Source organism: Leptonotus elevatus, chromosome 11 (genome assembly GCF_054856555.1).
Source record: "Leptonotus elevatus isolate MCC_2025b chromosome 11, RoL_Lele_1.0, whole genome shotgun sequence".
NCBI lineage: Eukaryota > Metazoa > Chordata > Actinopteri > Syngnathiformes > Syngnathidae > Leptonotus > Leptonotus elevatus.
Window position 1 is genome coordinate 9,114,186 of NC_141249.1, and position 26,457 is coordinate 9,140,642.

The following is a 26,457-nucleotide window of genomic DNA, read 5'->3' on the forward strand; positions in this document are numbered from 1 at the left end:
AAACATTGCTATGGGATAGCCTAAAATAATCTTTCAGCAGCCTGTGAATTTGTTGTGCAACTTAAAAATTAGAAAAGTACCCAACACACACACACCCCGAACCAAGTGACCACCAAAGGAGGATCATGACAGATCCAAACCATATTACTTATCCTGTGTTGAAAAAGATTACAAGCAGAACATTGAAGCAGTCAGTACTGATCATCAGCATTTTTATGATTAACACCACGTGTGCTATGAAACGTCTGTTCATTTGCAACATGGCTCATTTAGCCGGCAGCACATTCGATTTGAACGAAACCAAAACACGCAGCGTATCCAATTATTTGTGCCCATGTAATGAGCATAAAAGAAAAACTTCTTTGTAATAAAGGAATTGTAAACTGCAAGCAAATAGGCTATTGCAAGGCAGTTCAACAGGAAATGCATCCCGCCAGGTATCTACAATCAGGATACAAGAATAAGGTCAGTTTAAATGAAACCGTTTTTTTTTGGTTAGTATTGACTTAGTGAGGAAAAGAACCTCAAGTACTGTTATAAACAATCTGACGGTATGAAATACAGCAAAAAGTACTGGTTTCACAAAAACAGCTAGAAAATTATCTTGACGGAATAACACTTGATTTGAAGTAACCATGGCAATACTGGTACACCAAGACAATATGCACAATTGTTCAGCAACAAACAAAAGCCGATTTGAACTGGAAAAAAAAAAACATGCGAGCGCATCGAATCGAGCCGAAATGTTCCATTTTGAAATATATCAAAATACGTCTCGAATTGTCTTTTATTGGAGAGATACATCTTCGAAGGAAATGCCACATTTACAGTACCAACAAGTTCATTACAATTCATGTCAAACGACAACAAAAAAGTCAATGCAGATTCCGATTTAATATGTGCATGTATTGATTTCTTTAGCTTTTGCTTTCCTTCAACTTGACGGGAGTCAAATCATCAATGTTGCAAGTTGGCGGCTACTAATAGAATTAGTGGATGATCATGTAATTGCAGACTAGAGGTGCGGGTTGTGGTATCTGGTAACTACTTTAAATCAATAGGTCATGGAGCCTCTTTTTGCTGAGATGTAAAGCCAGCAACACTACTTTGGTCAACTTGTCGACAAATATACATTTACTTCTGTCAGATATTAATCACTGAAAGGAATAGGAATTAAACTGGAGGGGGAGCCTGAGAGCATCGAGAAGAAAATCCTTCCTTAAGGCAGCTTTAAGATCTAGAACGAGATCAGTTGTCGGCAGGCAGGCTTCCTGTGCTCACCCGTCTCATTTGATTTAAACATCAAAGCCGAATTTGAACAATTGAGGCAATTTTTCATCCAACCAAGGTCAGCCATTGTTCCTACTCCGTGATCCGGCTGGGAGGAATTCTGAAGAAATTCTTTGTAGCAAGCCACCTTTCAAGCATTTTTGAGAGTGATTTCTGTTTTCTTTAGCAACTGCGTTTACAGATTGTCACCATAATTTCTTTGAATTATCAAGTTAATTTATTACAGCAGCGTTTGTGTGCAGCGCGGGATTCAACGGAGCATTGTGGAGGCTGCTTTAAATAACAAAAGATTTAGAATTACCGCCTATAAAGAAAAGAGATCCTTGAAATTGGCCTTAGCATCTGCATGCAAATCTGTACTTTAAGATGGCCTGTTGTGTACGCAGACCAAAAATGCTTAAACCCAACATTTGTACACTTTTGGATATTTTTAGACAGAAGCCTTTGCACTCACCACATGAAATCATGACCTCGATCGAATGTTTGCCAAGAACTAAACGCTTCTTATGGCAAAGGATCGGGTGGGAAAAAGAACCTCTCCGAAGTATTGTGTTTAAAGCGGCTTAAAATACATTTTTAAATATTATATTCAACTGCGATTTCAATGGGCCGAGCGGCCACAAATGAGCCCAGAAGGCACTTACAATTGGAGACAAGTTTGGATCTTTCTCAGCAGGCACCCCTTTCATTATGGGCGGCTCGCTCCAAGCTCCGTCTCCCTCTCTTTCTCTCAATGTTTGCTTTGCAAACATTTCAACACAACTTCTAAAAATGACACTTTTTGTAGTCACTCGGTGGCAGGCTGTATACAGGATACAGAACAAAGCAGCTGACAATGTCATTTTAGATACTCAGGCCAACATGCTGAGCTCACTGAAACTTGATGTACTACTTTAAGAATCACGTGCAAATGTACACCCAAGTGGGCTCTTCGTCTTTGTTTCTCAAGACCACCCACAGTGTTTATAGGTTGTGAGTGGGCTTGTTGTACATATGAAAACAGTGTGACTTATATAGGGGAGATAAAGGGCATTCTTCAAGAATTATTCCATTAATTATACTACTTATCCAATAATTCCTATACACACATATTACCACTACAAATGTGTTAAAGGAAAACTTACATTTATCATGTGTATGCAGTACATTTTAACCCATTCACTGCCATTGACGGCTATAGACGTCAAAAAATAATTTGAACTATTTCTATTAGTTTAACATTTTTTCCACTTTTGTTAACCAGAGTATGAAAATCTAGAAAAAAATTATTGTACATTTAGAACAGATATAACATTTTTGATTAATCGTGAGTTAACTAGTAAAGTCATGCGATTAATTACGAAAAAAATTAATCGCCTGACGCCAATTTTTAGTAATCTTTTCTTCGTTAAAAAAAAATAATGTTATTTAATTTTTTTTAATAATCTTTTTTTTAAGAAAAGATGATTAAAAATTAAATGTTTTAATCATAATTAATCGCATGACTTCACTAGTTCACTCCCAATTAATCACAAATTTTATATCTGTTCTAAATGTACAATAAATAAATAAATTCTAGGTTTTCATACTCTTGCTAACAAAAGTGGGAAATTTTTATAAACTAATAGAAATAGTTCAAATGAATTTTTGACGTCTATATCCGTTAATGGCAGCGAATGAGTGTGTATTCAACGCCTAAAATGATCCTTTTTTGTGTTGTTCTTTTTCTGCCCAGGTCCAGACACGATGGAGGCGTGCACACACATACGACGGCACCTTGGGTCTGTCTGCGGTCTAACACCAGCATACCACCCCCACCATCTCCGCGTTCGTCGCCGCATGCCACACACACCCTTGCCTTTTACGGTATGAGGCCATAGAGTCAAAAGATGACAACAATGCTGTGGATGTGATATACCTTGCTCATTATCTCATCTTGTTATTCAAAGGGATTGCTTCAAATTAGGGGTGTCAAAATGTGTGCGTTAATTTTTAGTTAATTTAAATTAGTTAAATTCAAGTTCTAAAGTTTTTTTTAAACGTGCAAATAATGACCGCCCCTTGGAAAGCCTGTACTGAGGGAATTTCAGTCACAACGCAGCAGACACGTCCACGTCAAAATTTAGCAGTAATACATTTATTAATAATGCATATATTTGTGGAGACTGGGGTCAAGTTGGATTTTACAATTTTAAAAATGTGCAGAATTAAGTTACCAGTACTTCATGTTAAAGATTAGATAGCTATTAAAATGAAAAGACAAATGCACTGAGCTGTCACCAATGTCTTACAAATGCAATTATGCCATCTAGTGGCAGATAATTGACCTCAACGCAAATCAATTTCATACTTGTTTTTTATTGTACAATGCATCTTTTTAATTTTAACTCAGTTTTATGAATTATTATGAAATTACTCTATCAATGACTAAAAGATGCAGCCATATTTATATTAGTTTAAAATTTTTCCACTTTTATGTTAAGCGTATGAAAGCTTGAAAAATATGAAAAAACATGTTATTGTACATTTGGAACAGATATAACATTCACAATTAATCATGAGTTAACTATTGAATTCATGTGATTAATTACAATTAAAAAAATGTATCGCCTGACACCACTGCTTCAAATACAAACAGATAACAATTGTGTAATACCAAATGCACAGTTCTGTAATTTAATCAAACTGAACAGTCTTGCTGGAGATGAATGCCAACTGTGTGTATGTATATTTCCTGTGAAATAGCTCTCATTTAAAGACAGAACTCAAATCACTATTATTTTACATATGCATGCAAAAGTATCGCGCTTTAAGTGTACGTGCTTCATCCCGTCTATTTTCAGCCGTCCAACCAATCGCCTTAAGTTTAACAGCTGCACCGCATATCCCACAAACCCCTTCACCCCTCCCAACCCAACCAGTGCCCCTCCCAAACCTCAGCATCCTCCTTCCAAAAGCGCGAGCCCCAGATTACAATGTGCGGGTACCCCTCCCCACCAGCTATGCATCCATTGGAGTTGAGGCTGTCTTTTGTGCAGTGATTGTCAGGAACGGCTCATTTTGGTAATCGGGCTCCAGTTTCTTGTCAACCCTCCCTAAAATGTTACTTTTCATTTGCTTCTACATCCAAGCGACACCAGCACTCCAAGATTGAGTGGCGTTTTACACCACTACAAGCAGTTGCAGTTGGCCACCTACAGGAGGCAGTAGTGAGCAAGAATTGACACGTTACATAAACAACAAACACTTCTCAACCACGGTGCCTCTCTCATGCATGTATTTTATTGAAAACTAATGGTTAGTGAATAATAAAATACACCTGATTATAGTAATAACTAAAGTCGCTAATCAAATAGCTATACACTATAGAACACGTTAAAAAGGGAAACTCTGATATTTAACACACATTGTTGGAGTATTCAAATGAACATTCACGTCTGTGGGAGTAACATCATTGCTTTTACCGCATTGAAAGTCACATGTCCATAAACAGCGAGAGGAAGGAGAGAGATTCGCATTTTCGAGATGCAAATTGGACAGGTGGAAGTGCAGTCGCCATTTTGAGTTTGTGTTAGCTTAAAAACTAAAGCATTAAGGTTAAAATAACGGATCAATATGCATTCACAGTCACACTTGATTGTTAGACTGCAGGAGTTCCCCAAATTAAATAGGTAAAAGCCTATCTATGAACAATGTAAATTAAAAATATTGAATTTTGCCATTACAACAATACTATTTTAATATGTCCAGTAAATAAGACTTTGATTTTTGATTTTTTTTTTTAAATGTACTTTTAAAGGGACAGTGTGTAGAATTTAGTGCCATCTAGTGATGATCTAACAGAATGCAACCACTTAAGTTCAAAGCGTGTGCATTTTGAAGCACGCACGCTACGGTGCCTCAGAGAGACCACACGTCGCAAGCCTACCGCTAATGACTACATTCACGAAGTTCTTCTCCTTTGAATATCCGTAGTAGAAAGATGGCAGCGAAAATGTATGTTGATGTTTTTGTATATTATTGAAATGAATACTGGGTTTTTAAAATGATTGAATGTTGAAAAAAAATACACACTGTCCCTTTAAGTCTTTTTATTTTATTTTTTTTAATGAAAAACAAGTTGCAAATTTGTTAAGTGGAAACCTGAAGAATATCCTTCATCCATCCACCTGCTTATCCTCGCAATTTTTTTAAATTAAAAATAATTATAAGTCAAAAAGGTATTTTTTTCATTTTATTTTATAATCAAAACAAACTTTGTACTAAAATGTCACTGTTAAAAAGACATTCCCAACTAACTGGCAAAACCACTTTTTACATCAAGCAGGGTTGTCGGTATCTGCTAAATCTAACTATTAAAATAACTAATGATCTAATATACTTTTTAAAACAAGTAATCAGTAAAGTAACTCAATTACTTTTACAAGGTAACCGTGGCAACACTGCTTTTGTGACAATATGACATAATATTTGGTTCTTCATGACATCCAATCAGAAAATGCAGCATTGTCACATTTAAAGCACTGCACAGATTCCAAGGCAAGAATTTACTACTCCGTTTCGTCAGCTGGGTTTTGGCTGAGTGCGGCGCATTTGCTTCCCAGTCGTGACGACGAGACGCAACTCAAGAGTGTGATTGCGGGCTATTAAAGCACTCGAAAATCAGAGAGGAAGGGACTCGCTCTGCTTTCGGATGAGTCTATTGATGCGGCCATTTTACCGCACAATGTAAATGACACGGCGTGGATTGTGCTGGAGACTGGAGGGTGCTTCGGCCGGGCGATGATAATGACAAGGGAACGTTATTATTTGGTGCCCTGAGGAGTCTCTCATGCATTTTAGGTGTGCGTATGTCACAGGAAGGGATAACGTGAGAGCGAGGTACTCTTACTCTTCCTGCAGTCTAGTGGCTATTATTCACTTCTCCCTCTTCCTCCCTGGTTTGACATTATTCGCTGATACTCCATATAGACTTTCTCATGGACTCACCCTAACAGTGAAAACATATTTTTCGGTTATGTACATACATCATATTGAATGCTATTTATTAACTCATTCGCTGCCATTGACGGCTATAGACGTCCAAAAAAATCATTTGAACTATTTCTATTAGTTTAACATTTGTTTCCACTTTTGTTAAGAGTATGAAAACCTAGAAAAAAACATTATTGTACATTTAGAACAGATATAAAATTTTGTGATTAATCGCAAATTAAGTCATGCAATTAATTACAATTTTAAAAAAATGGCTGACGCCCCTAATTTTTTTAGAATTTTTTTTTGGATTTTTTTTTTTTTAATGTCTAGGTTTTTATACTCTTGTTTTTTTTTTCAAACTAATAGAAATAGTTTAAAAAAAAATACGTTTATAGACATCAATGGCAGTGAATGAGTTAAATAACGAGTATATTTTTCTGTCCAAATAAAAGGAATCATCCCCCCTGAAAATACGGCATCAAAATACAAGCCATGAAATAATATTTGTAAATTACAATATGTCAAATAAATACATAGGAGTCAAGGTTGTTTATTATCATTGCTGTATTTATGGCAGCGCGGTGACCAAGTGGTGAGCACATCCGCCTCACAGTTCTGAGGTTGGGGGTTTGAATCGGGGCTTCCTGTGTGGTTTGCACAATCATTCTTCCTGTGCTTGCGTGTTTTCTCCAGTTGCTCAAGCTTCCTACCACATTCCAAAGACTAGCTTCTACTTTATGTGAATAAGAGCGGACCCCACCTCTAACCCTAAAGTCAGCTAGAAATACATTACAGTTCACCGGCGAGGTGATGTGCTACATATCAGGGACGAAAGAATCAAAATCGGATTTATTGGCCAAGTATGTAAAAAAAGGAATTTGTCTTCACAAGCTGCCCGAGAAACAATCAATGACCAACAGAGGGCGACAGAACAGGAAGCCTGGTGGTTCGCTAGTTAGTGCCCCGGATTTTGTAGTAAAAAGGAGACACAATGAAGAAAAATCAAAATGTCATTTCTCACAAGTAGCAACACTATATACATTTAAAAAAAATACAGTATATAGACAAAAAATTAAATCAAATGAATAAAATGTTAAAATAGAATGTTTAAAATGAGAAAGACTGAATTAGCTCTGTACACTGTGCTGTAGTTCGGTATTGGATTGCCTTGAAGCTATGGAGTGGAGTGCAACGTCTTAGCACCTACCAAATAACGAGTAAAGTCGTATAGATCCTTTTTTTTTTTTTATTATCACATGCAGTGTATATAATGTGTGTGTATAGTCTTACACACACAAACAAAGGCAAACTATAACAATCAACATCATCTATATAGAGTATATCTTAAATTTCTTAATATTGTGCAGGTGCCACCAAATCAAGTGACCAATTAGTGCCCAAATCAAGAAAGCAAAACAAGATTTAGACACGGACGTGTCCGGATTTAGCCGCGTGTCCGCCCAGCAGGGATCCATCTGTAATTTCCTGCGTGTGTCTGTATGTCTGTAATTGCAGGGCACCAGATAAAGACAGCCAACATTCCAGCTGTGATGAGACAGAGGAAGTCAAAACCTACACACACACACACACACACACAGCCAGAGGCGCGTGAACAGGTGAGCATTAAGTCAGGCAACTAAACAGATCACGTCGCGGTTTGATATCAGCAGACAGACAGAGGAGGCCGGTCTATACCTGCAGGCAGTCAGCAGCACCCTCGCCAGGAATGTCCTCCCACTTGCGAGACGCACAGAAATGGAACTGTGGACTTTCCTCTCAAACATTTACTGAAACTGACTGGCTGAAACTGGTCTTCAAGTTGAAAGTAATCGTCACAGGAAAAAGATTTAAAAAACAGATATATCACCAAAGCCCTAGTTTTAGTTATTGATTACCAATCCGAAAGAGAGTTGTCAAAATGAACCGATTATCAAATTAATCGACGACTATTTTAATAGCCAAGTAATCGTTTGGAGCCAGTTTTTCATTTCAAATTGTCCAAATCATCGGATTTCAGCCTATCAACAGTAATTGTTCACCGATTGTCTGTAGTCCTTCATGAAAGAAGACTGATTATCTTCTGTGTTTAATCAAAATACATGTGCAAACATCAGTTTTTTTCTTTGGAAAACAATGACCGAACCGTAATCACGGGGAAAAAATAAGCTTTTTGCAAAATTAAAATCAATCCAATTAATCGGTTGAATAATAAATTCTAAAAATATTCGATAGTAACAGCTAATAAAATATAACTGTTTAAAGTAACGCTAAATTTGGTTGTACACTGGTTGCCATAGCAACCCCACTTGACCTGCTATTGGTGGCCATTACCAAGGTAAAACTAAGAATATCCCCCACATAATAAATTCGAATATAAAACCGGTGGACTGTACCGCTCCCTCCTGTACTCGGGGCCAAGAAAGAAAAGTGCATCTATTGGAATTGTATTTCAGCACATAGTCACTTCCTTTGTTACTTTGGAGTCAAATGACCACCCCTGTGTGAAAATATCTTTCTGAGGATTTTGCAACAAGGTAACCAGCATCAGTTAGAAAAACTTTTAACGGTATCTTGTTCCGCTTGTGAACCTTTGGGTGGAGTATTTTTAGGAAGTGATGTGAGAAGACCTCTATGGGAGGCACTCAATTCCCTTCGCCTGTACAGATGAACACACTCTCCTCTTCATACTAACTTTGTCGTTAAGCGCGTTTATATTTTCCTTAAGAAAGCAGCACCTACGCTTATCTAACGATGACTCAGTAGTTAAATGTCAGAGCTGTCCATGCCATTAAGGCCAACGTCTTTGAAGGCTGGACACCCTGAAACCCCGCCCCCACTTGCCCCTGTCTCTTCCGATTCCTCTCTCGCTCCCACTCTGACTTTGCCTTCATCCGCCATCATCCATCTCCCGCACATCCAGGCTGGTTCGAGGGCTGATGTGTGCGTAGACCTTGTCATTCACATTAGGGCAACATTGTCAGCTCGGGGCCCTTCCCTCTCTCCTCCTTTCTGTCTCTCTCTGTCTCTCTCTCTCTCTCTCTCTCTCTCTCTCTCTCTCTCTCTCTCTCCATGGCCCAGATCGTTCTTCCCGTCACCCTCGTCCTGCGGCCACAGAAGACCTTATAAAGCAACATCCTTCTCATCCACTTCTGTCAATTCCAACGCTGTCATTCAAATCCTGTTTTCGTGCGAGAACACGAACAGCCATCGCAAGCGCGGCCTGTTGGCATAAACTTGGTTTTGGCAGTGGAAAGCAAACACTTTATTTATTAATTGGGATTTTTAATGTTATTGTTTTTGCGTGTGCACGGAGGCAGAAGATGAAAACGCAGGGAAATTAGGCAGCTCTCTTTAACACCAGCCAAGTATAAAATTAATATCTAAAGTACTTAATGGTTGGTTGTTGTGTCAGCATGTTATTTCTTTCCACATTACCGAATCAACAAGGCGACCGTCTGTTCTTTAACTCATTTGCTCCCAAAAACGTATAAATATGTTCTATTTTAAATATTACCATGCTCCCAAAGACGTATATATACCTTTTTTTTTATGCTAGCGCATACAGAAGGCTTTGACGCAGCCTCTGAACTGAAGAGAATGCTTGAAGCAAAGGTAGTTATTACAAAAACGGCCAGCAGGTGGCAGAAGACTATAAGAGATCAACCAGGGCCATGTTGCAAAAAAACTCATTTGCCCACAGTTTTAAACAGGTTTGTGAATAATGATGAAACTTAGCTATAATCTAATGCTAATTGCTACAAAACGGAAACCGATAAATTTACTTTTTTCCCTGATGAAAGAAGATACTGATCTTTCTTTCGGTAGGTTCCATGTTTTAATAGCAATAGAACTAGGGGTGTGAATTGCCTAGTACCTTGCGATTCGATTTGTATCACGATTCGATACAGATTAATCCTGATATGAATCTATAAATTGATTATTGTGATTTTTTTTCTTTAGAAAATACTAATCAGTAAACGTCGACATGTACGCTGTAAGATTAGTATGAAAATGTATTTATTTATCTGAAAATTCAGGCTTATAACTGAGTCACTTCATTTGACAAACAGGTTGCAGTCTGTTTCATGTTTGAACAGCACTGAAATCAAATATTAAGGCTTAATATTCCATTAATAGAACATTCTTCCATGCTTAATGTGTGAATCCTAACCCCAAGTAAGAAATTTTGTTGAATATTCCCATAAAAAAAATAATGTTTAAAAATTGATTCGGCCGCATATCGAATCTATTCGAGAATTGTGCGCTGTAATATCGCGATATGTTGCCGAATCAACACCCCTAAATAGAACACAATATTATGTGGGCCTTGCGAAATCAGTCAAAATCCAGCAAAACAGCCTGGAGCGAAGGGGGTTGCTTCGGTGAGAATGGCTGCGAGTGAATTGAAGTTAAAAGCTTGCCAAGTGCATATTTAGTATCTGCTGGCCATGCATGTACAGTGAAATGGTTTGATAACAATGAGCAGAAGACCGGCAGAGCAACGATCATGTAAGCCGTTGGGGCAGTTTTAATCGTTGAAATGCAAGATTTACATCATAACGAAAGCGATGATTAATTTAGGTGAGTCAACAGTTTCATAAAGACATGACAGCGCCTCTGTAGAGACCGCACCCACACCCAAAAACTGCCATGACTCAGCTTCCTCTCTCTACGGAAATAAAGGCCTTTTCTAAACACTGACACTATCCTTAGTGTCACAATGAGAAGGTGTCATAGGAGTTGCGTGCATACAACATTTGGTGACAGGTCACGACAGGTCACGCATTTAACAATGAGTGAGGTAAAGCCAGTTCTTTGTGCAAGGGCCTTGTTAGTGGGGAGCGTGGAGTGAGCAGCAGCTCCAATCATACTTTTCTTTTTGTTTTCATATCAACGTAACAGTTGCTCTATTTGAAGACTTTTCCGCTGTAATTCCCAGGTTCAGTAGTGTGTGGTATGCCGATTATCGGCGCCAATATCGGCCATTTTGAAGAGTATTGGTATTGGCCTTTTTTTTTCTTCTGAAGGCCGATAAAAAGTCAATCTCAAACCATTTTACTTATACTTCCTTGGAGATGAGAAATACAAGACCACAACACTTTCTGAATTCACAGTGAAGTGCCAGAATGATGTCAATGAAAAGACACCAGTAAAGCCTATACCTATGTCTTGAATAAAATTTTAAAGATCCTATTTTGAGAGTTCAGTGAATGTGCAAAGGAAATTGGTGGGTGTTCGGTACCTCCAACAAAGGTTAAGGACCCCTGAATTGGAGCCATGTTTTTTTTTTAGTCACCACCAGGTTTGTGCTCGCCCCAGTGAACATTCAACGCTGTCGGTGAGTTTGGTTCAATTGAAAAACCATCGACCGTTGATTGTGCCCTGTAGTAGGCCGCTACCCCGAAAATAAATGACTCATTGACCATTTTCTACAAGCAAGATGACCATTTCTTTTTCGTCGTCTTTTTTCTTTTTTTCTTTACGAAAAACAACCACAAAGGTCACAATCAACATTCATTGCTGTCGGTGGGTTTAACTATACAGAAGAGCTCACTGAACGATGAATGCAACTGTGTCCCAGATTTCAGCCCGCCCTCACAACCAATAACGTCACGATATGCTGATGATGCTGTTGTTTATATCCGTGCCTGCCCCTGCTCCAAGCCGTCCACCAATAACAGGCAAACACGGCCTGCACCAACTGACAGGAAGTTCAGATTGCATCTCGATCACACTGGCTGTGCTGCAGGGGTTCGAGTCTAGCAACAAAGCAGGAAAGGAGGGGGAAGGTTGGAGATGCGCAGATAGTTAGAAAAAAAATGACCTTTAAAAGAAAATTGCATTTACTTTTGATATATGACATGGCTGAAAATATTCACTGAAGCAAGCATGCCCGAGATGATCCTGTGCACCCAAACAAGATTTTTTTCTAAATGATGTCACTTATTTTAAGGTGAACGTGCCACATTATAATATAACACTGTTGGTTACAAATACTTGCTGCTTGTATTTTATTAAATCATTTCCACGACAATGTGTCAGATTATGATTTTTTCTCTCTCAAATTTTCCATCCATCCACTTTCTCAACCGCTTAGCCTCAAAAGTCAGGTGACTTGGAGCATCCCGGCTGACTTTGGACGAAAGGTGAGGTACACAAGGGACTGATCACCAGCCAATTGCAAGACACACAAACAACCACACACACTCATATTTTCATTTATGAACAATGATACATCCTCAATTAAGCTAACATGCATGTTTTCGCGATGCAAGCGTAAGAACTGCCCCGGCTGAGATTCAAACCCAGCACCTCTGGAATGTGATACAGATGTGCCAAACACGATTCACCGTCCTTAAGGTTAATGAAAACTAACGAAATTACTACAACTAAAATTGAAAAATGATTTTAATTAACAGAATAAAAGCGAGAATGTTTTGATAAAAACAACAACCGCAAACTACATTTTACAATTATAAAACTAACAACCATAATTCTAGTAAAAATGTACGTAGTTGTAGTCTTTTAATTGTTAAATAATTTCATACTATAGGTATCAAGAGTTCAATATTGAATGTATATATTTCAGTATTACTATACTGGAAGAAGGAAGGTCAAACTGTTGTTTTGGGAATTGCTTTTTATTGTTTTTTTTTTTTTTTTTTAATTGTACAATACTTTGTGACCTTTTTTGTGTGCTGCACTAATAATAATAATAATAATAACAAACTATTTTCAAGAAATAAAATAACTAAACCATGTTCTAAAAAAATAAAAATAAATGAATTTAAATAAAATAAAAACTATATACTGTAAAATGAAAAATCTAGAACTATTATAACCCTGCTCCACCTAAACACTTTCAATTGTTTTAATTCAGTAAAACTTGAGAAGAAAAAAATCCAAATATACTATTACAGTTCATAAGAAGTTCAGTAATTACTTGTAAAACTGAATTACCTGTAGTCAAATCACACCATGGATTTTTTTCTCCGTCGGGTATTTTACAATAGTTGCATTAGAGTAATATTTTGTTGAAAAACCTTAAGTACAGAAGGATTTCAAAGACTTGGGAGATTTTTTTCTCACTAATGTGATATGTGACTATAAAATGTCATTATTATAAATACGGCTCATTTCTAAAATCAATAAAAGTTTGTATTTAGAATAGTACACGTGCATATATTGCGATAACAGCTATGGTCGAAGATAAAATAACTGTGTGACTCTTCCATTGGCCACTAGAGGGACGTCATGATTACTCCACAACAAAAGCACTCATCTGGTTCAGGTCTTATTTTTTTCCTCCTTTATGAAACAATAAAAGATTGAAAGCTAAAGAACAAAACAATGGTGCAAATTGTACAAAAATGCTACTTTACAATACTAGTCATGCATGACATCACACCATTCAAATTATTAAGCAATATAAGCATTATGGTTTAAGACTGTTTAACTCCCATTCGTGATCACATGCTTTGATGTACATAAACTCACAGTAGTAAAACATTTAAGTAGTATTAAGTACAGCGATGTAACTATATAGTGAGATCTTACAAAAAATAATAATAATGCGGCACAACATAAAAATCGAAGTAAAATCATGAAGAAAAAAACTTTTATATTTCAGCCAATACTGCTGCATACAACTACCCAAAAATCTGTTACTAGTAGCAGCTGGCCTAATACACATTGCAATTTTGAATCCAACACGTGTAGTTTAAATGACAAAACATGAAGAAACAGAAACCAAAACAAAGCCTTTCCTACAAATGTTGAGGTGATTAAATTGCCTCATAGTATTGCTGTCAGTGAATACAACAATTTACATTTTTTCGATGAGCGAGGAATTCATGTCGCGTGAATAATCTGCTCGACTACTGGAAGAAACCCTTGACCATGGAACATAATTAGCTAAATGGTTGGCAGACCATGCGGCATTCTAACCAGCGAACAACTAAATGAGTGCGTGTCTACATCCATGTACGGCTAATTGCGGGAGTGGAAACAAGACTCTGCCCTCGTGACAATATTCTATGATTGAGATTCACAAAAGCAGAACCATGCACATGCATGTTTTAATAAATACGATGAAAAGAAGGTCTATGCAACTAGCCAGTTTTGGATGTTTCCCTCTTCCAACACCAGATTCATATTATCAGCTCATCAAAAAGCTCTGCGGAAGCCTGATGATCCTGATCGTTTGAATCAGGTGTGTTGGAGGAGGAAAACATCCAAAACATTCCGGATAGGTGACCTCGAGGACTGGAGTTGGTGACCCCTGGTGTTAGCTATTCACAAACAGGAAAACAGTGGCCGTACCACCCATTGTGAGAAGTAATTTTTAGTGTGGCACAAGATATAAAAGAACAAATACTGAAAAATACAGCAGGATGTTGGAAGAAGGATTAATCAGTATTGTGTGATCTCCTCCAGTAGTTTCTTCAGTAAAAAAAAAAAGTGATATTTATTTTTACAGATAGTTACATACTGCATCTTTAAAGCTACTGAACGTAGAACATTCCATTTCGAATCGCTACTGCCACCTGCTGGCGAAAAATGAAACTGCAAATACCTTTCTTCACATACACACCACGCACATTACGTCACATCCGCAGACACGAGCGGGAAATTCTAACCCGAATACAGTCTGAAAACTATTAGCCAGAGGCTTGAAGGAGGACCCGTTGTGAACAGCTAAGGTGTTAATCTACTAATTAGAAGGCATTTCAGTCATAAATGGTCAAATAAAAAGCTTATTGTAAAGTTATTTTTTTGGGGTAAAAAAGTTCCATATTGCAGCTTTAACACTGTGTTTAAATATAATGAACCAATTAAAATGGATTTCACAAAAAATATATAACTAACAGCTTGCAAAACAGTTCTACAAGCTCAAATGCATTTTAATGTACTAAACTTACATGATATAAAACTAAACTGTACACATGTATTGTAATTTTTTTTTTTTTAAGCCACTGTAACATTAAAGTACACAAAATTTGAGCATTTCATTCAGTGATTGCTTTGCGTAGCACTACAGGGAATCCACGCACCTTCTAACTCACCGCATTTGGAGAACCACTTCACTACCTCATGTACTAATGCTGCAAGGAGTACTATTTAGGGGTGACTTGCAATACAATATTATTGAAATATTTTGACAAACATTACTATAAAATCACAAAACAATTATTCAAGAGTCTATTTCCTGTGGTGCCTTGAGATACGAGTTTAATTTGTTCCTTGAACACGCATATAACTCAAAACACAGCTTCGCCCATTGATATGAATGGTAAATGCCATTCATGCGTTCAAGCCACGGAAAAAACAAAAACAATGTTGTCGTGTTTTCAATGAGGAAAATAGGGCTACATAAAAATATACTTGAAAAAAATAAAATAGAATCACCTCTCTCAGCTAATAAGTATGCCAGTAATGTCTGCTGCTCTTTGCAGAGGATAAATAATGTATCATAGTCACTTTTCAGGAGATCCCCAAAACAGCATGTTTGCTCAACCATTAACATTGCATCATCAAAGAAAACACGCCATTTTCAACATTTACAATTGGTCAATAATTTGTAAAAAATTACACCCACAGTGGACTGACCAATAGTATAGATTTGTGAGAGAGAAAAAAACATGTAACAAATTGTGAATTATGAAGTTTTGTGCCAACGGCAGCGATATGCCTTTGAGTATTGATATATGGTCTGCTGTGTTTGCTAAAGTTGCTAATTGTTAGCCCATGTGCCTATGGAGTTTCCCATTGCATGTTAATAATAAGGTGGAGGCTAAGTGGTTGATTTAAATATACAATGTGTAATTCTCGTTTCATCTGAAGTTTGACAGTAAGCTTCAGCTGCGAGTGGCTGCCACCATACAGAGTTCGAATCTCAAGTTAAAGCTTGTATCGAAAAAAAAATTCATGTGACTCGTATCTTCAGGCACCACCGTAAAAAACATCAGCCATGAGATATCACAATATCAATCCAAGTGAAAAAAAAGTAAACACAAACATATACTTTGTGCTATGGCTAACATTTCAAAACATTTAAGGGGACTTCAGAATGCATACTGCATGGAATGGCCAGTTAGCAATTGAGCACCCTGTTATGACTTGATCAACTTTTAAAGAAAGCAAAATCAATGTTATTAAAAACCTGCTACACAAAGCTCACAATGTCATAAAACTATTATGGCACCTTTGTAAATGTCAGCAAATTTAACAGAATTTATATTTTTACAACAAATGTACTCACCTGATGAGAGAAAGAAACATTTTTCTCCCACCCTTTTGACTACCGGTACTTCAGTATGAAATAAGAAAAAAAGTAAGCAAGGCAAGTACAGTGACATACAGTGGATTTAAAAAGTATACACACCCTTGTGCAAATGGCAGGCTTATATGCTCTGAAACCAATTACATTCAAACTCATGTTAAATGTGAGTCAGCCCAGACCTGCCGAAAGTTCCGATGCTCGAGAGTTTCTGACATTTTTGAAGACACATTTGATCAAGTCAAGCTTATTTTTATGTAGCCCTTAATCACAAAAGAATCTCAAAGAGTTCACACACCAACAGTTGACAAATATTAACGACAGCCCCTGATCTTAACCACAAGAGGGCAAGGAAAACCTTAAAACAAAAACAGATTTAACAAAAAAATCAACGCAAAAATAATAAACCTTTAGTAGGGGCCACAAATGGGGAATCCTCTTTCCAGGATGACCAGGATGCAAATTCGATGCCGAGTGGACGGAAATTTACACAATACATATGTGGTGCTATACAATGTTAACTACAATAGTGCGAGATCTCAAAGCATGGTTTGCAGAGAGCTTCCGCAGCATCAGAGGATCTCATGGGTACAAAATAACTTCAAAGGCATTCATATACACTATATACAGTATAAATTAAATATTAATTAAAAACAATTCATCAAGAACTAATGAATGATCAAATTCATCTTTAATCAACTATCAAAAATAGTTAAAACCTTTCAAATACGAAACTGTCGGCGGCGACAGGACAACAGACTTGTTTTTTAAATCAACAAATTCCTGATCCGCTAGCGCTAGCAACGTAATTCCAACGGCTTCTGAAAGCAGAGAAGCGGAGCTTTATCTGGATACCACATACATTAGGGTAGCTAGCAGATTGTCGCGTGTGGATGAGGGGGAAGCGCTATGTCATAGAGAAGAGTGACGCAGGACACAGGAGATGACGCATGTCTTACAAATCAACGTATCCACGGAACCGTTTGGGCTCGCAACGTATATCTGAAAGCGGAGGAGTGGAACTTTACGTCGAGAGAAAAAAAAACTAAAAACAATAAAAACAGGCGGACTGCTATGATAACAGTACTAAAAGGGTTCATTTAGAGACTGTTTAATTTAAAATGGACAAAATCCTCTGAATTTCAGCCTTCAAATTATTCTGAGATTTCTGCGGTCAACCATGAAAGCAGATTTAACTTTGGTTTGAATTAAAAAAAAAATACATAATAAACAAATACAAATCCGTTTTTATTTTGAAAACAATCAACATCAACATTCCCTCCTATTTTCTGACATGTTACAGACCAAACCAGTAACTGAATCTTAATTTATGTACGCAATTTTTGCACTTAGAATAGACACACATAGAATTAAAAATTGAGACTTCGATTTTATCTGATTTATCGATTAATAGGCAAAAAAAGGCAGATTAATCAATTATTAAAATAATGTTTAGTTGCAGTTCTCTCATAGGTGCGCACTGACATTTAACATGAGTTTGATTGTGATTGTCTCATTTTCAACACATTTCCAGTTAAAATGCAAACATCAAGCTTAAAAAATTAACACGATCAATGGACTATATACAGCGAGGGAGGTGGACGGTGTGGGGGTAGATGTCCTCATCATAAAGTAATTCCAAGTCTTGTTCAGGGATCATCAGGATTAAAGGCGATCACAAATTGTTGAGTTTGAGTTTGTCTGTTGTTTTCTTTTCATTTATTACTGTCGTATGTCTGCTGGTCGGAGCTGTCGCTCACCTTCAGCCAGGAATATCTGCATGGCCCGGTAGAGCAGGTGGACACCCAGCTCACGCTTTTTCTTCAGCTGCCAATTTGACACCACACCGTAGAAATCCCCGCGCTTCTGGTTGGTGAGCATCTTCAACCCTGTGACATCAATTGAGGGAGGAAGGAAGCGAGGTTGACAAACTGGACTAAGTGCTTGATGGGGTATGATTTGCATATTGCATGACAGTAAACTGGATTTTTTTTTGCCACCACAACTAGAGCTATATTCAGTAACTTCTATAGTACCGTCTGTGATTTCACAAATCTGAAACCAAACATCTCATAATAAGCATCAACGAGGGCATTTTGCATACATAATAACATGGAGCCGTTGATAACATCACACATTAAAAAGAGAACGGTTCCATCATTCACTTACCGATGGCCTCCACCATGCAGGCCTCTCTTGTGTAGGCCTCCACTGGAATGACGTTCTGGAAGCAATGCAGTGAGATGGCCCCCTGCTCGGCGTTCCATATCTGAAGTATTTGCTGCACTTTGGGGCACAGTTTCTGTCACAGAGTTGAAATGTGATGTTATGGAGCAAAGCAGAATTTATGTTAGTGCATAAAATGCAGATTGAAATAATGTCCTGTTTTTGAATAAAGGGGTGTATATTAAGACGGGGTTTTAAAAATAAACATATTAGACAGAATAATCAATTATTTTATAGTTAAACACATCAAGTGAAGTTAGACCTACCTTCGAGGTCTTATCGCCTTTGTAGTACTCCAAGGCCTCGTAAAGATGACTGTAGGGGCGTGAGCGTTTTCCTTTCCCCACATAAAAAATGGCATTAACAAATGTCTGGAAACAGTCCTGTAGAGTCATGCCGTGACTCCGGCACGGAAGATTGTTTGTCACTCTGACGGGGAGGAAAAAAGCAAATTAAATAAATTAAATAGTGTAATTGTGTTATCTTATGAAATTCAACAGTCCTTTAATGAGGTTGCACAGCTAACTAATTAGGTGTCTAGTATGTCTGGAATGGTGGGCCCCAATATTTATTCTGCCATGGACTGCCACAGACTTTTCATGGACCGCCACTTTGGACGATAAATCGGCAACGGTGATGGAGTGTGGTGTAGGGGTTTGCTGACAAGTTTCATAATGGCTGCAGAGGGGAAGTTGTTGTAGATGGTCTGCAGCCGGCTACCAAATGGGATCATTGTTTGGGAATCTGTGCTCTAGAACACTGCAAGATAAATTCACTATTTATGCTTGTTCTGCATTGCATGGCTATTTTAGAAAAAAAAAAAAGGGTCATGGAATCTAAAATCAGTGGTCAAACACCTCATAGTGAAAAGGGTAAAAGATAGCACCATCTTGTGACCAAAGACGGGCTGGAATAGATTTCAAGCAGTGCAAGAAAGGACAGAAATAATTAGACATGAATAATTTTACATGTTTTGCACATGGTAAAACTTAGTTGGAACAGGCTGAGAAGTTCGAACAGGCTGAGAACATTAGTGTTGAACATCACCTTGGGTCGAGCAGCAGGTAGTTAAAGCTGGACTTGATATTGCCCTCTCTCCACTTTCTGTTCTGATCCGGTTGGTCAAATTGTTGGCACAAGGCCTGCTCGTCTTCCTGACAGTCAGGCAGCTTGAAAGTTCGCAGGGCCAAATTAAGTTCTGCACTATAACCTAAATGTGCTGCAGAGAAAGAGGGGAAACAAAAACAAGATTAGGAAGCTAGGTTAAATAATTCAAACTATTTTACAGTCTGACAATACTGATACCGGTTTGTGGTTGTCCCACTTGATCTTGGTGCTGCGGCGACCCAGAGTTTGACTCCTGCAACAGGCGGCACAGCCTTCGAATGTAGACTGGCCTGGTTCGACGACTAATGGGACCCGGGCTCTCCCCTATCTCTTTAAGCCTCCGTCTGAGCTCCTTATCCGTCATCCCTTCGGTCTCCAGCAACAATTTACACTTAACCTCTTTGGCCTTCTTGTCACTGGGACCTTCTGTTGGTTTCTGGTTTTCTTTGAAGTCTCTAATTTTGGTCTGCATGGAGCGCCAGTCGTAGAGGATGGTCTCTTCACTGCTAGTGGTACTCATGCAGGAGCTTTGTGAGGTATTAGCTGAAGGTGGAATGTGGGCCTCAATCAGTTTGTGACCCTGCTCTGTATCAGTGTAAAGATACTCCACTGGTCCGTCTGCATCCTCAAGGTGCGGGCGCCCCCCAGGAGTATACGACAGGTCGGCCAGGTGCTGTGACTTGTGGTGAGACGATAGCCGACTGATGCTGTATCTGGGAGTGCATCCGGTGCCTGGAGTACACGAGAGGTCTGAGTTTTCCCTTGACTTCCTTGGGGAAAAATAGCTGGAGCTGGATGAAGATGACAAAGATACTGTATGAGAGCTAGAGTCCCTTGTGATCCAGAGATCTTCCTGTTGTTGGCGAGGTATTTCAGGAAAATAATTTGCCTTCTTTGTTGCCTCATCTGTACTTGTCACATCATCTGTCAAAAACTCCTGACCATCAGAAAGTCCTTGAAGGGCCTGTATAACCTCGGCAAGATTTCTTTCATAGGAATCCACTGATGATTCGTGATTTTCCTCCAAGATAACTGTGTCACAAAGTCCAACTTGTTGTTCTTGAAGAGCTTGGATAACCTCTGCAAGATTTCTTTCGTAGCAATGTGTTGAGGATTCGTGATTTTCCGCCAAGAGAACCGTGTCACATGGAGTCTGTGACTCAACAAATGTGCCACTGATGCTTTTGGGAAGGATGAGGGTATCAGCCTGGCTTGAGGTCACACATGAACCTGCTTTGGGTGTGTTAGACTGAGTGTCTGGGTAATCTCCAGGAAAGGACACTGGTTTAGAATAGGACGATGTGCGGCATGGAGCGCGTCGTAAACTATAGTTGTTCTTGTGAGACCTGGGAGTTGTGTGCCGAGTTCGCATTGGTTTAGCAAATGTCTCCTCAAATAGGCAAGAAGTGCGAAAGAGGTTCTCAGGGGTTTGGCTATCTCTAAGTGAGCAGCGACTCTGCCTTGACGGTGCCCGGCCTGTTACAAATGGACTTGGTGGAAATGGTTCTTTGGCTTCAGATGGATTAGATGACCAAATGTCTTCCAACGGGTCGTCCGGCTCACTTAAAGTAATTACAGCAGGATCGTTGCAAGCTTTAACCACAGTCGTGCTTAGATTATTATCCTCAGTCATGCTCTGTTTATAAACATCAACTAGAGGTTCACTATGAGCTTGTGGGACATCTTCGGGCTGTCCGGTGGTTTGTTCCGATAAAGAGAGCGGTTTAGGGTGTATGTAAATATCTAGTGCACTGGTGTAATGGTCACTTTCACAACTACCATAACTACTACTGCCTCCACTGCTACTGCTGGCCCCACTTGGATGTGTTGGCTGTTCTATATTCTCTGGAGCTTCATTTACATTCTCATCCGCCTTTTTACCACTGTCTAAAAAAGAACAGTGACTGATGACTGTTTTCTCCAAGATTTCTTCGTCTGTAGTCGAACTACTTTCCCGGCAGAAAACAAAGACGTGGTCTGGTGAAGTGACATCTATGCCCTGCTGCGGTAGAATAGTAGCCATTCGTTCTGAATCCAGGAAGCCAGAGTACTCAGAAAGGTCGAAAGACAGGTAGCCATTACCCTGCGTACCATCAACAGCTGCTGTCTTTTTGGGAGATTCAGGACTGAAAACAGGAAAATATTCATCGACATTACAGAAGCTGACACTTTTACGATTTGCTCGTCTGGACAGAAATGGGGGAAGTGTGTTTTGTTCGACAGGAGTAATTTGTCCATTTTCTGAGGGTTTATTAAGTACACCTTCCTCTGTCAGGGGCGCATCAGCAGCAGCAAACAAATGATTCTCCTTTGGAAAACGTATTGTGGGTCCCGCTGTAGACATCCGGGTGCTAGATAAAAAGGAGGCATCTTCAGATGCCCAGTGTAAGAAATTGCTAGAGTTCGGATTGTGTCCCATTTCATTGTCTCCATCATATGGTTTGTTATACATTATTTCCTTGCAAACTGCCCCTCCATCTATGTTTGAGCGGTTAAAAAATGATGAGCGCCTTGTGCTGCTTAAAGGGGCTTCACCAAGGTCACTTATCAGAGACACCTGGGAAGTGAAGCTGGAGGCAGATTCAGGATAGCCAGACGTGTCAGTGTGGTCGGAATATACCCCTATGGAGAGAGGAAAAAATATATAGAGGAAACTGATAACTATCACAATTGACGAAGTTTACTTGCAACTTACCCAACATTGCACTTCCCTATCAAATTTATAAAGTTACAACACTTTCACACATCCTAAATATGATCAATGCAAAATAGACATATATAATATATATACACACATACATATATATACATATAGTAAATAAACGGTAATCTGCATTTTTTCTGACAAAAATTGGTATCGGCCTCAAAAAATGCATATTAGTCAATACACCTCGGTCACACATACATCTACTACATTGTTTCCTAAACTTTTGTTTCCAAAAACATTTTCTTACTGTATTTGAATTGAGGCAGATCCTTCTCTTCCATGCCCTCATAACTGGACAGATACTCCTGTAATAGCTGAGCACACTTTCTGTTGTCCTCTAGTTCTGCAAGGCGCATCGGTGTATTTCCTTCCTGCATTATTGCAGAAGTATTTTAAGATCAACTCTGTGTCTATTCTGTAGCCAGCTATAGATAGATGGTGGACCTTACCTTATCTTTTATAGTGGGGTTACCACCGTTCATCAAAAGTAACTTCAGATTTTGATAGCATCCCCAAATTGCAGCCACGTGAAGGGGAGTTAGGCCATCTGATGATCTGTGAGGAAAACAGCAAATTTAGTTCTTTTTTTTTTTAATTCAGGGTTTGAAATAAGTGGATTGGCATCGCAATTTATGAGTCAAAATCTGCACTACTTTGTGCACTCATAATAACACTGTCGATCCAGGATAATAGTAAAAAAAAAATATATATATATATATATATATATATATATATATATATATATATATATATATATATAAACCCTGCAGGCATGGACAGATTTTTTGTAAAACATTTTAAAATAACCTTATTAAATGTTTAGTCATACCCCAATATACAATGCTGCCATTGAAAATAATGGCGGCCGTGACTCAGGGTGTAAATCAATTGACTACACAAATGTTGTTTTTTTTTTAAAGAACAATGCATTGAAATGCTAAACCTACACCTGTTATTTCATATAAAATGTAATGGTTCAGAGTGAACAACAAAATCAGGTTTAAAATCAACATACAAGCGGTGAGAGTGCCACTCACCTCACATTCAGGTCAACACCGTGTTGCAGAAGCAGTTTCAAGCATCGCATGTTCTTTTCCGTTTCTTTGCCTACAGCCAGATGTATTGCAGCCACCCCCTTACTCCCCACGAGATCAGGGATTGCACCCTGGGACAGAAGTAGCTTCACAGATCTGCAGCGGAAGAGAAACGTATTACACATTGTCACACTTAACAGAAAGGACATAACACAACCACATCAGAATTGAGGCATTTGTTCATGACACATACAGATGTGCAATATGTCCTTGTCCTGTACTACAGCAAATGTCAAGATCAAGAGAGTCGATCAGGGGTGGCCAAGTTTGGTCCTCGAGAGCCACTATCCACCCTGTTTTCCATGTCTTCCTCCTTCAGCGCAGCTGTATGTAATGATCAGCTCATCAGCAAGCTTTGCAGAAGCCTGATAATGATCCTGATTCCTGATCACAAATCATGGTAAACAGTAGGCGTGTGCAAAAAAAATAGATTCTCATAAAAAAATCACAATTCTCATTTAGTACAATTCAGAATCGATTTTAAATGTCTCCAAATGGATTTTATTTAAATTATTTTATATTGTCTTGCCTTTGTGTGTGCCTTTATTTGGAGCACCGTTCATGTTGTACCCGATTTGGCCACCTAGGGGCAGTGTGGTTCCACGCAGTCTAATACACTGTTAAGTTAGCAACATTAGAGAGTAGAAGGAAAAGTCACGATCAAGTTATTCCAATAAAAGTTTTTGGAGTGATAAAAGTGACGCGAGTAGCGCGCTAATTAGCATTAGTGAGCCAGACTGGAGTAGATCAGTACAATTCCTTGCACATCTATAGATTGAAGCAAAAATAATTGTCAATCAAATCATTTTGAATCAAAAACCGTTCTTAATCGATTCTGAATCGAATCACAGACCCAAAAATCTGAATCTAATTGAATCGCGAGACATTCAAAGATTCCCACCCCTAGTGAACAGGCTGGAGTCGATACTGAAATTCTTGTCCTGCATAAATGTCCTACAATATCAGTGGTCCCCAACCACCAGGCCACGGACCGGGCCCTGGGCCGTGGGCCAGGCCGCACAGTCGAAAGAATAAAAAAACTTACTGTACTTCCGGTTAATGGATTAGTTGAGGCTTAAAAAAACAGACATATTTGAAAAGTTTATTTGCAACGGAGTAAAGGCCCAGTGATGTACACAGGAGCCTATGACCAAGAAGAGGAAAAAAGGTACATGGACTTACAGCTACAAGTGATTCCCACGCATGATGGCCCACTCTGCAGCGAGCAGCTCTTAATTTAACGTTATGGTGAGTGAATTACTCATGGACTTCAGATTTGTTCTGCTCTGTGGTACCTTGTTATGTTGCCCCATTTCAGGAGGGCGCTGCTAATATAGTTACGTGGCTTCACATTTATTGTTATATCTAAAAAATACTCCAGTTTTTGTGTTGCTCGTATCATTCATAAGCATTGCCATAGTGACCTCACCATATTCAAGCGTTGTTGTTACCCTTGTTATGGTAGTTGTGCTGCTAGTGCAGGTAGGTACTGTACATAAAAATACATAGTGGATTTGCATTTGTTGTTATAGTCTTGTATTACTAAAACGCTCGTTTTGTTATCCTGAATGAAGAAGCCTAACGTTTAACACGATAAAAAATTAAAAAAACCTTGACGCCCACTTTATCGTTCGACAAACCACAATTCATTATTTATATCGCGTGAAAAGAAGCAACAACTTGTATTGTAAACGCCTGATTGTGATTGCGCTCACACTCACCGAAAAATATTCAACATCATGCCATGTGCTGATTTGTTCTGTTTTTCGAACAGTCAAATGTTTTTAGACAAGCACACAGTAGCAGCATCACACCACAATGCATTTTTTTCTCGTCCAGAAATCCCATTCAGATAAGTAAAAGGATTACACACACCTTCCTCTTTACCTTATTAAACGTCAGCCAAAGTGCATTTTGACGAAGGCCACGAAAACACAAAATCAACCCAATGACGAGCAAAATATGTGTCCGAATCAACTTGCCCCCAGGATTCTGGGGCACATGCATGGTTTAAACAAAAGACTGTATGTACATCACCTCGGTTCCCCATTGTTCACTGCTGCACACAGTTGACTCTCCAGTTTCCTCTTCCTCCGATCCATATCCACATTCGTTCAAAACACAAATCTATTATCAGTTATTAGCATCTTCACGGTGGGATTGTTTACATCCGTGCAAGCAACATCATCGAGGAAACAGCTAGCAGGCTAAGCCAGACATCAAAATACCACGGTTGGTCGGCATAAACATTCAGCAGTTTAATATTGCCAAGCGCTTCGATTACATAATTAAATGCAATGTTGTTTTATACCCCAGAAGTTAATATCATGGCAACTTTGTTGTGTCTATTATTTTCGACAAAACAAACTTCCCTCCAAAGGCGAAGAACCCTCCCTTTGGCGACGATTACGGATGTCCCGTCCCACCTACCAACGTTTAGGCTCAGTACCGCCACCTCCCGGAGTGGAGGGTGGAACCGTAGAAAGGCGGAAAAGTAACAGTAATAAATGTATAAATTACATTCGTACATTACGTTAATATTATGGCGCTTGGATTACGTTACTAATTACATTTTTAACACGTAGCTAGCAACTATATCGGAATACATTTTAAATGTAACCCTCCCAACCCTGTGTCTCTTTCTTACTTTGTTAAATCATTGTTGATAATTATTGTGTCTTTACATAGATGAATATAATTAATTATTAATAACATATAATTGAAGGTAAACTGAGCAAATCTGCTATTTCAACAGTGTGTATAAAGCCATTGTATTGATGAGTGATGAAGGCTCTTGG

General features: G+C 38.6%; 1 protein-coding gene and 1 long non-coding RNA gene across 3 annotated transcripts in view; one reads left to right on the forward strand and one right to left on the reverse strand.

Annotated features, from left to right (window-relative positions):
• Positions 1-12,280, forward strand: part of LOC147165732 (uncharacterized) — a 33,523-nt gene extending 21,243 nt beyond the window's left edge. The window contains exons 3-4 of the long non-coding RNA XR_015096549.1: positions 3,005-3,135; positions 7,762-12,280. This is a non-coding gene — a long non-coding RNA (uncharacterized LOC147165732). The remainder of the gene's footprint in view (positions 1-3,004; positions 3,136-7,761) is intronic.
• A 1,260-nt stretch (positions 12,281-13,540) lies between these two features.
• On the reverse strand, positions 13,541-26,048 carry LOC147165733 (uncharacterized). 2 transcript variants are annotated; one of them, XM_086090117.1, is made up of 10 exons: positions 25,697-25,735; positions 23,853-23,983; positions 23,603-23,755; positions 23,015-23,120; positions 22,813-22,936; positions 20,057-22,480; positions 19,799-19,970; positions 19,018-19,180; positions 18,695-18,827; positions 13,541-18,414 (listed from the first exon to the last, which is right to left on the reverse strand). In XM_086090117.1, the coding sequence occupies exons 3-10, from the start codon at positions 23,650-23,652 to the stop codon at positions 18,248-18,250; spliced, it is 3,339 nt and encodes a 1,112-aa protein (XP_085946243.1). In that variant the 5' UTR covers positions 23,653-23,755; positions 23,853-23,983; positions 25,697-25,735; the 3' UTR covers positions 13,541-18,247. The 2 variants fall into 2 exon arrangements, with proteins under 2 accessions (XP_085946243.1, XP_085946242.1); XM_086090116.1 differs by lacking the exon at positions 23,853-23,983 and having other exon boundaries at positions 25,697-26,048.
• Between the last annotated feature and the right edge of the window lie 409 nt (positions 26,049-26,457).

Coding starts and splice junctions, on each gene's coding strand:
- LOC147165733 (XM_086090116.1), bottom strand. CDS start 25,761: ATGGATCGGAGGAAGAGGAAACTGGAGAGTCAACTGTGTGCAGCAGTG. Junction 19,181..19,798: donor TACCTGCTGCTCGACCCAAG/GTGATGTTCAAC, acceptor CCTCCCCGTCAG/AGTGACAAACAATCTTCCGT. Junction 18,828..19,017: donor AAGGCGATAAGACCTCGAAG/GTAGGTCTAACT, acceptor ACTCTGTGACAG/AAACTGTGCCCCAAAGTGCA.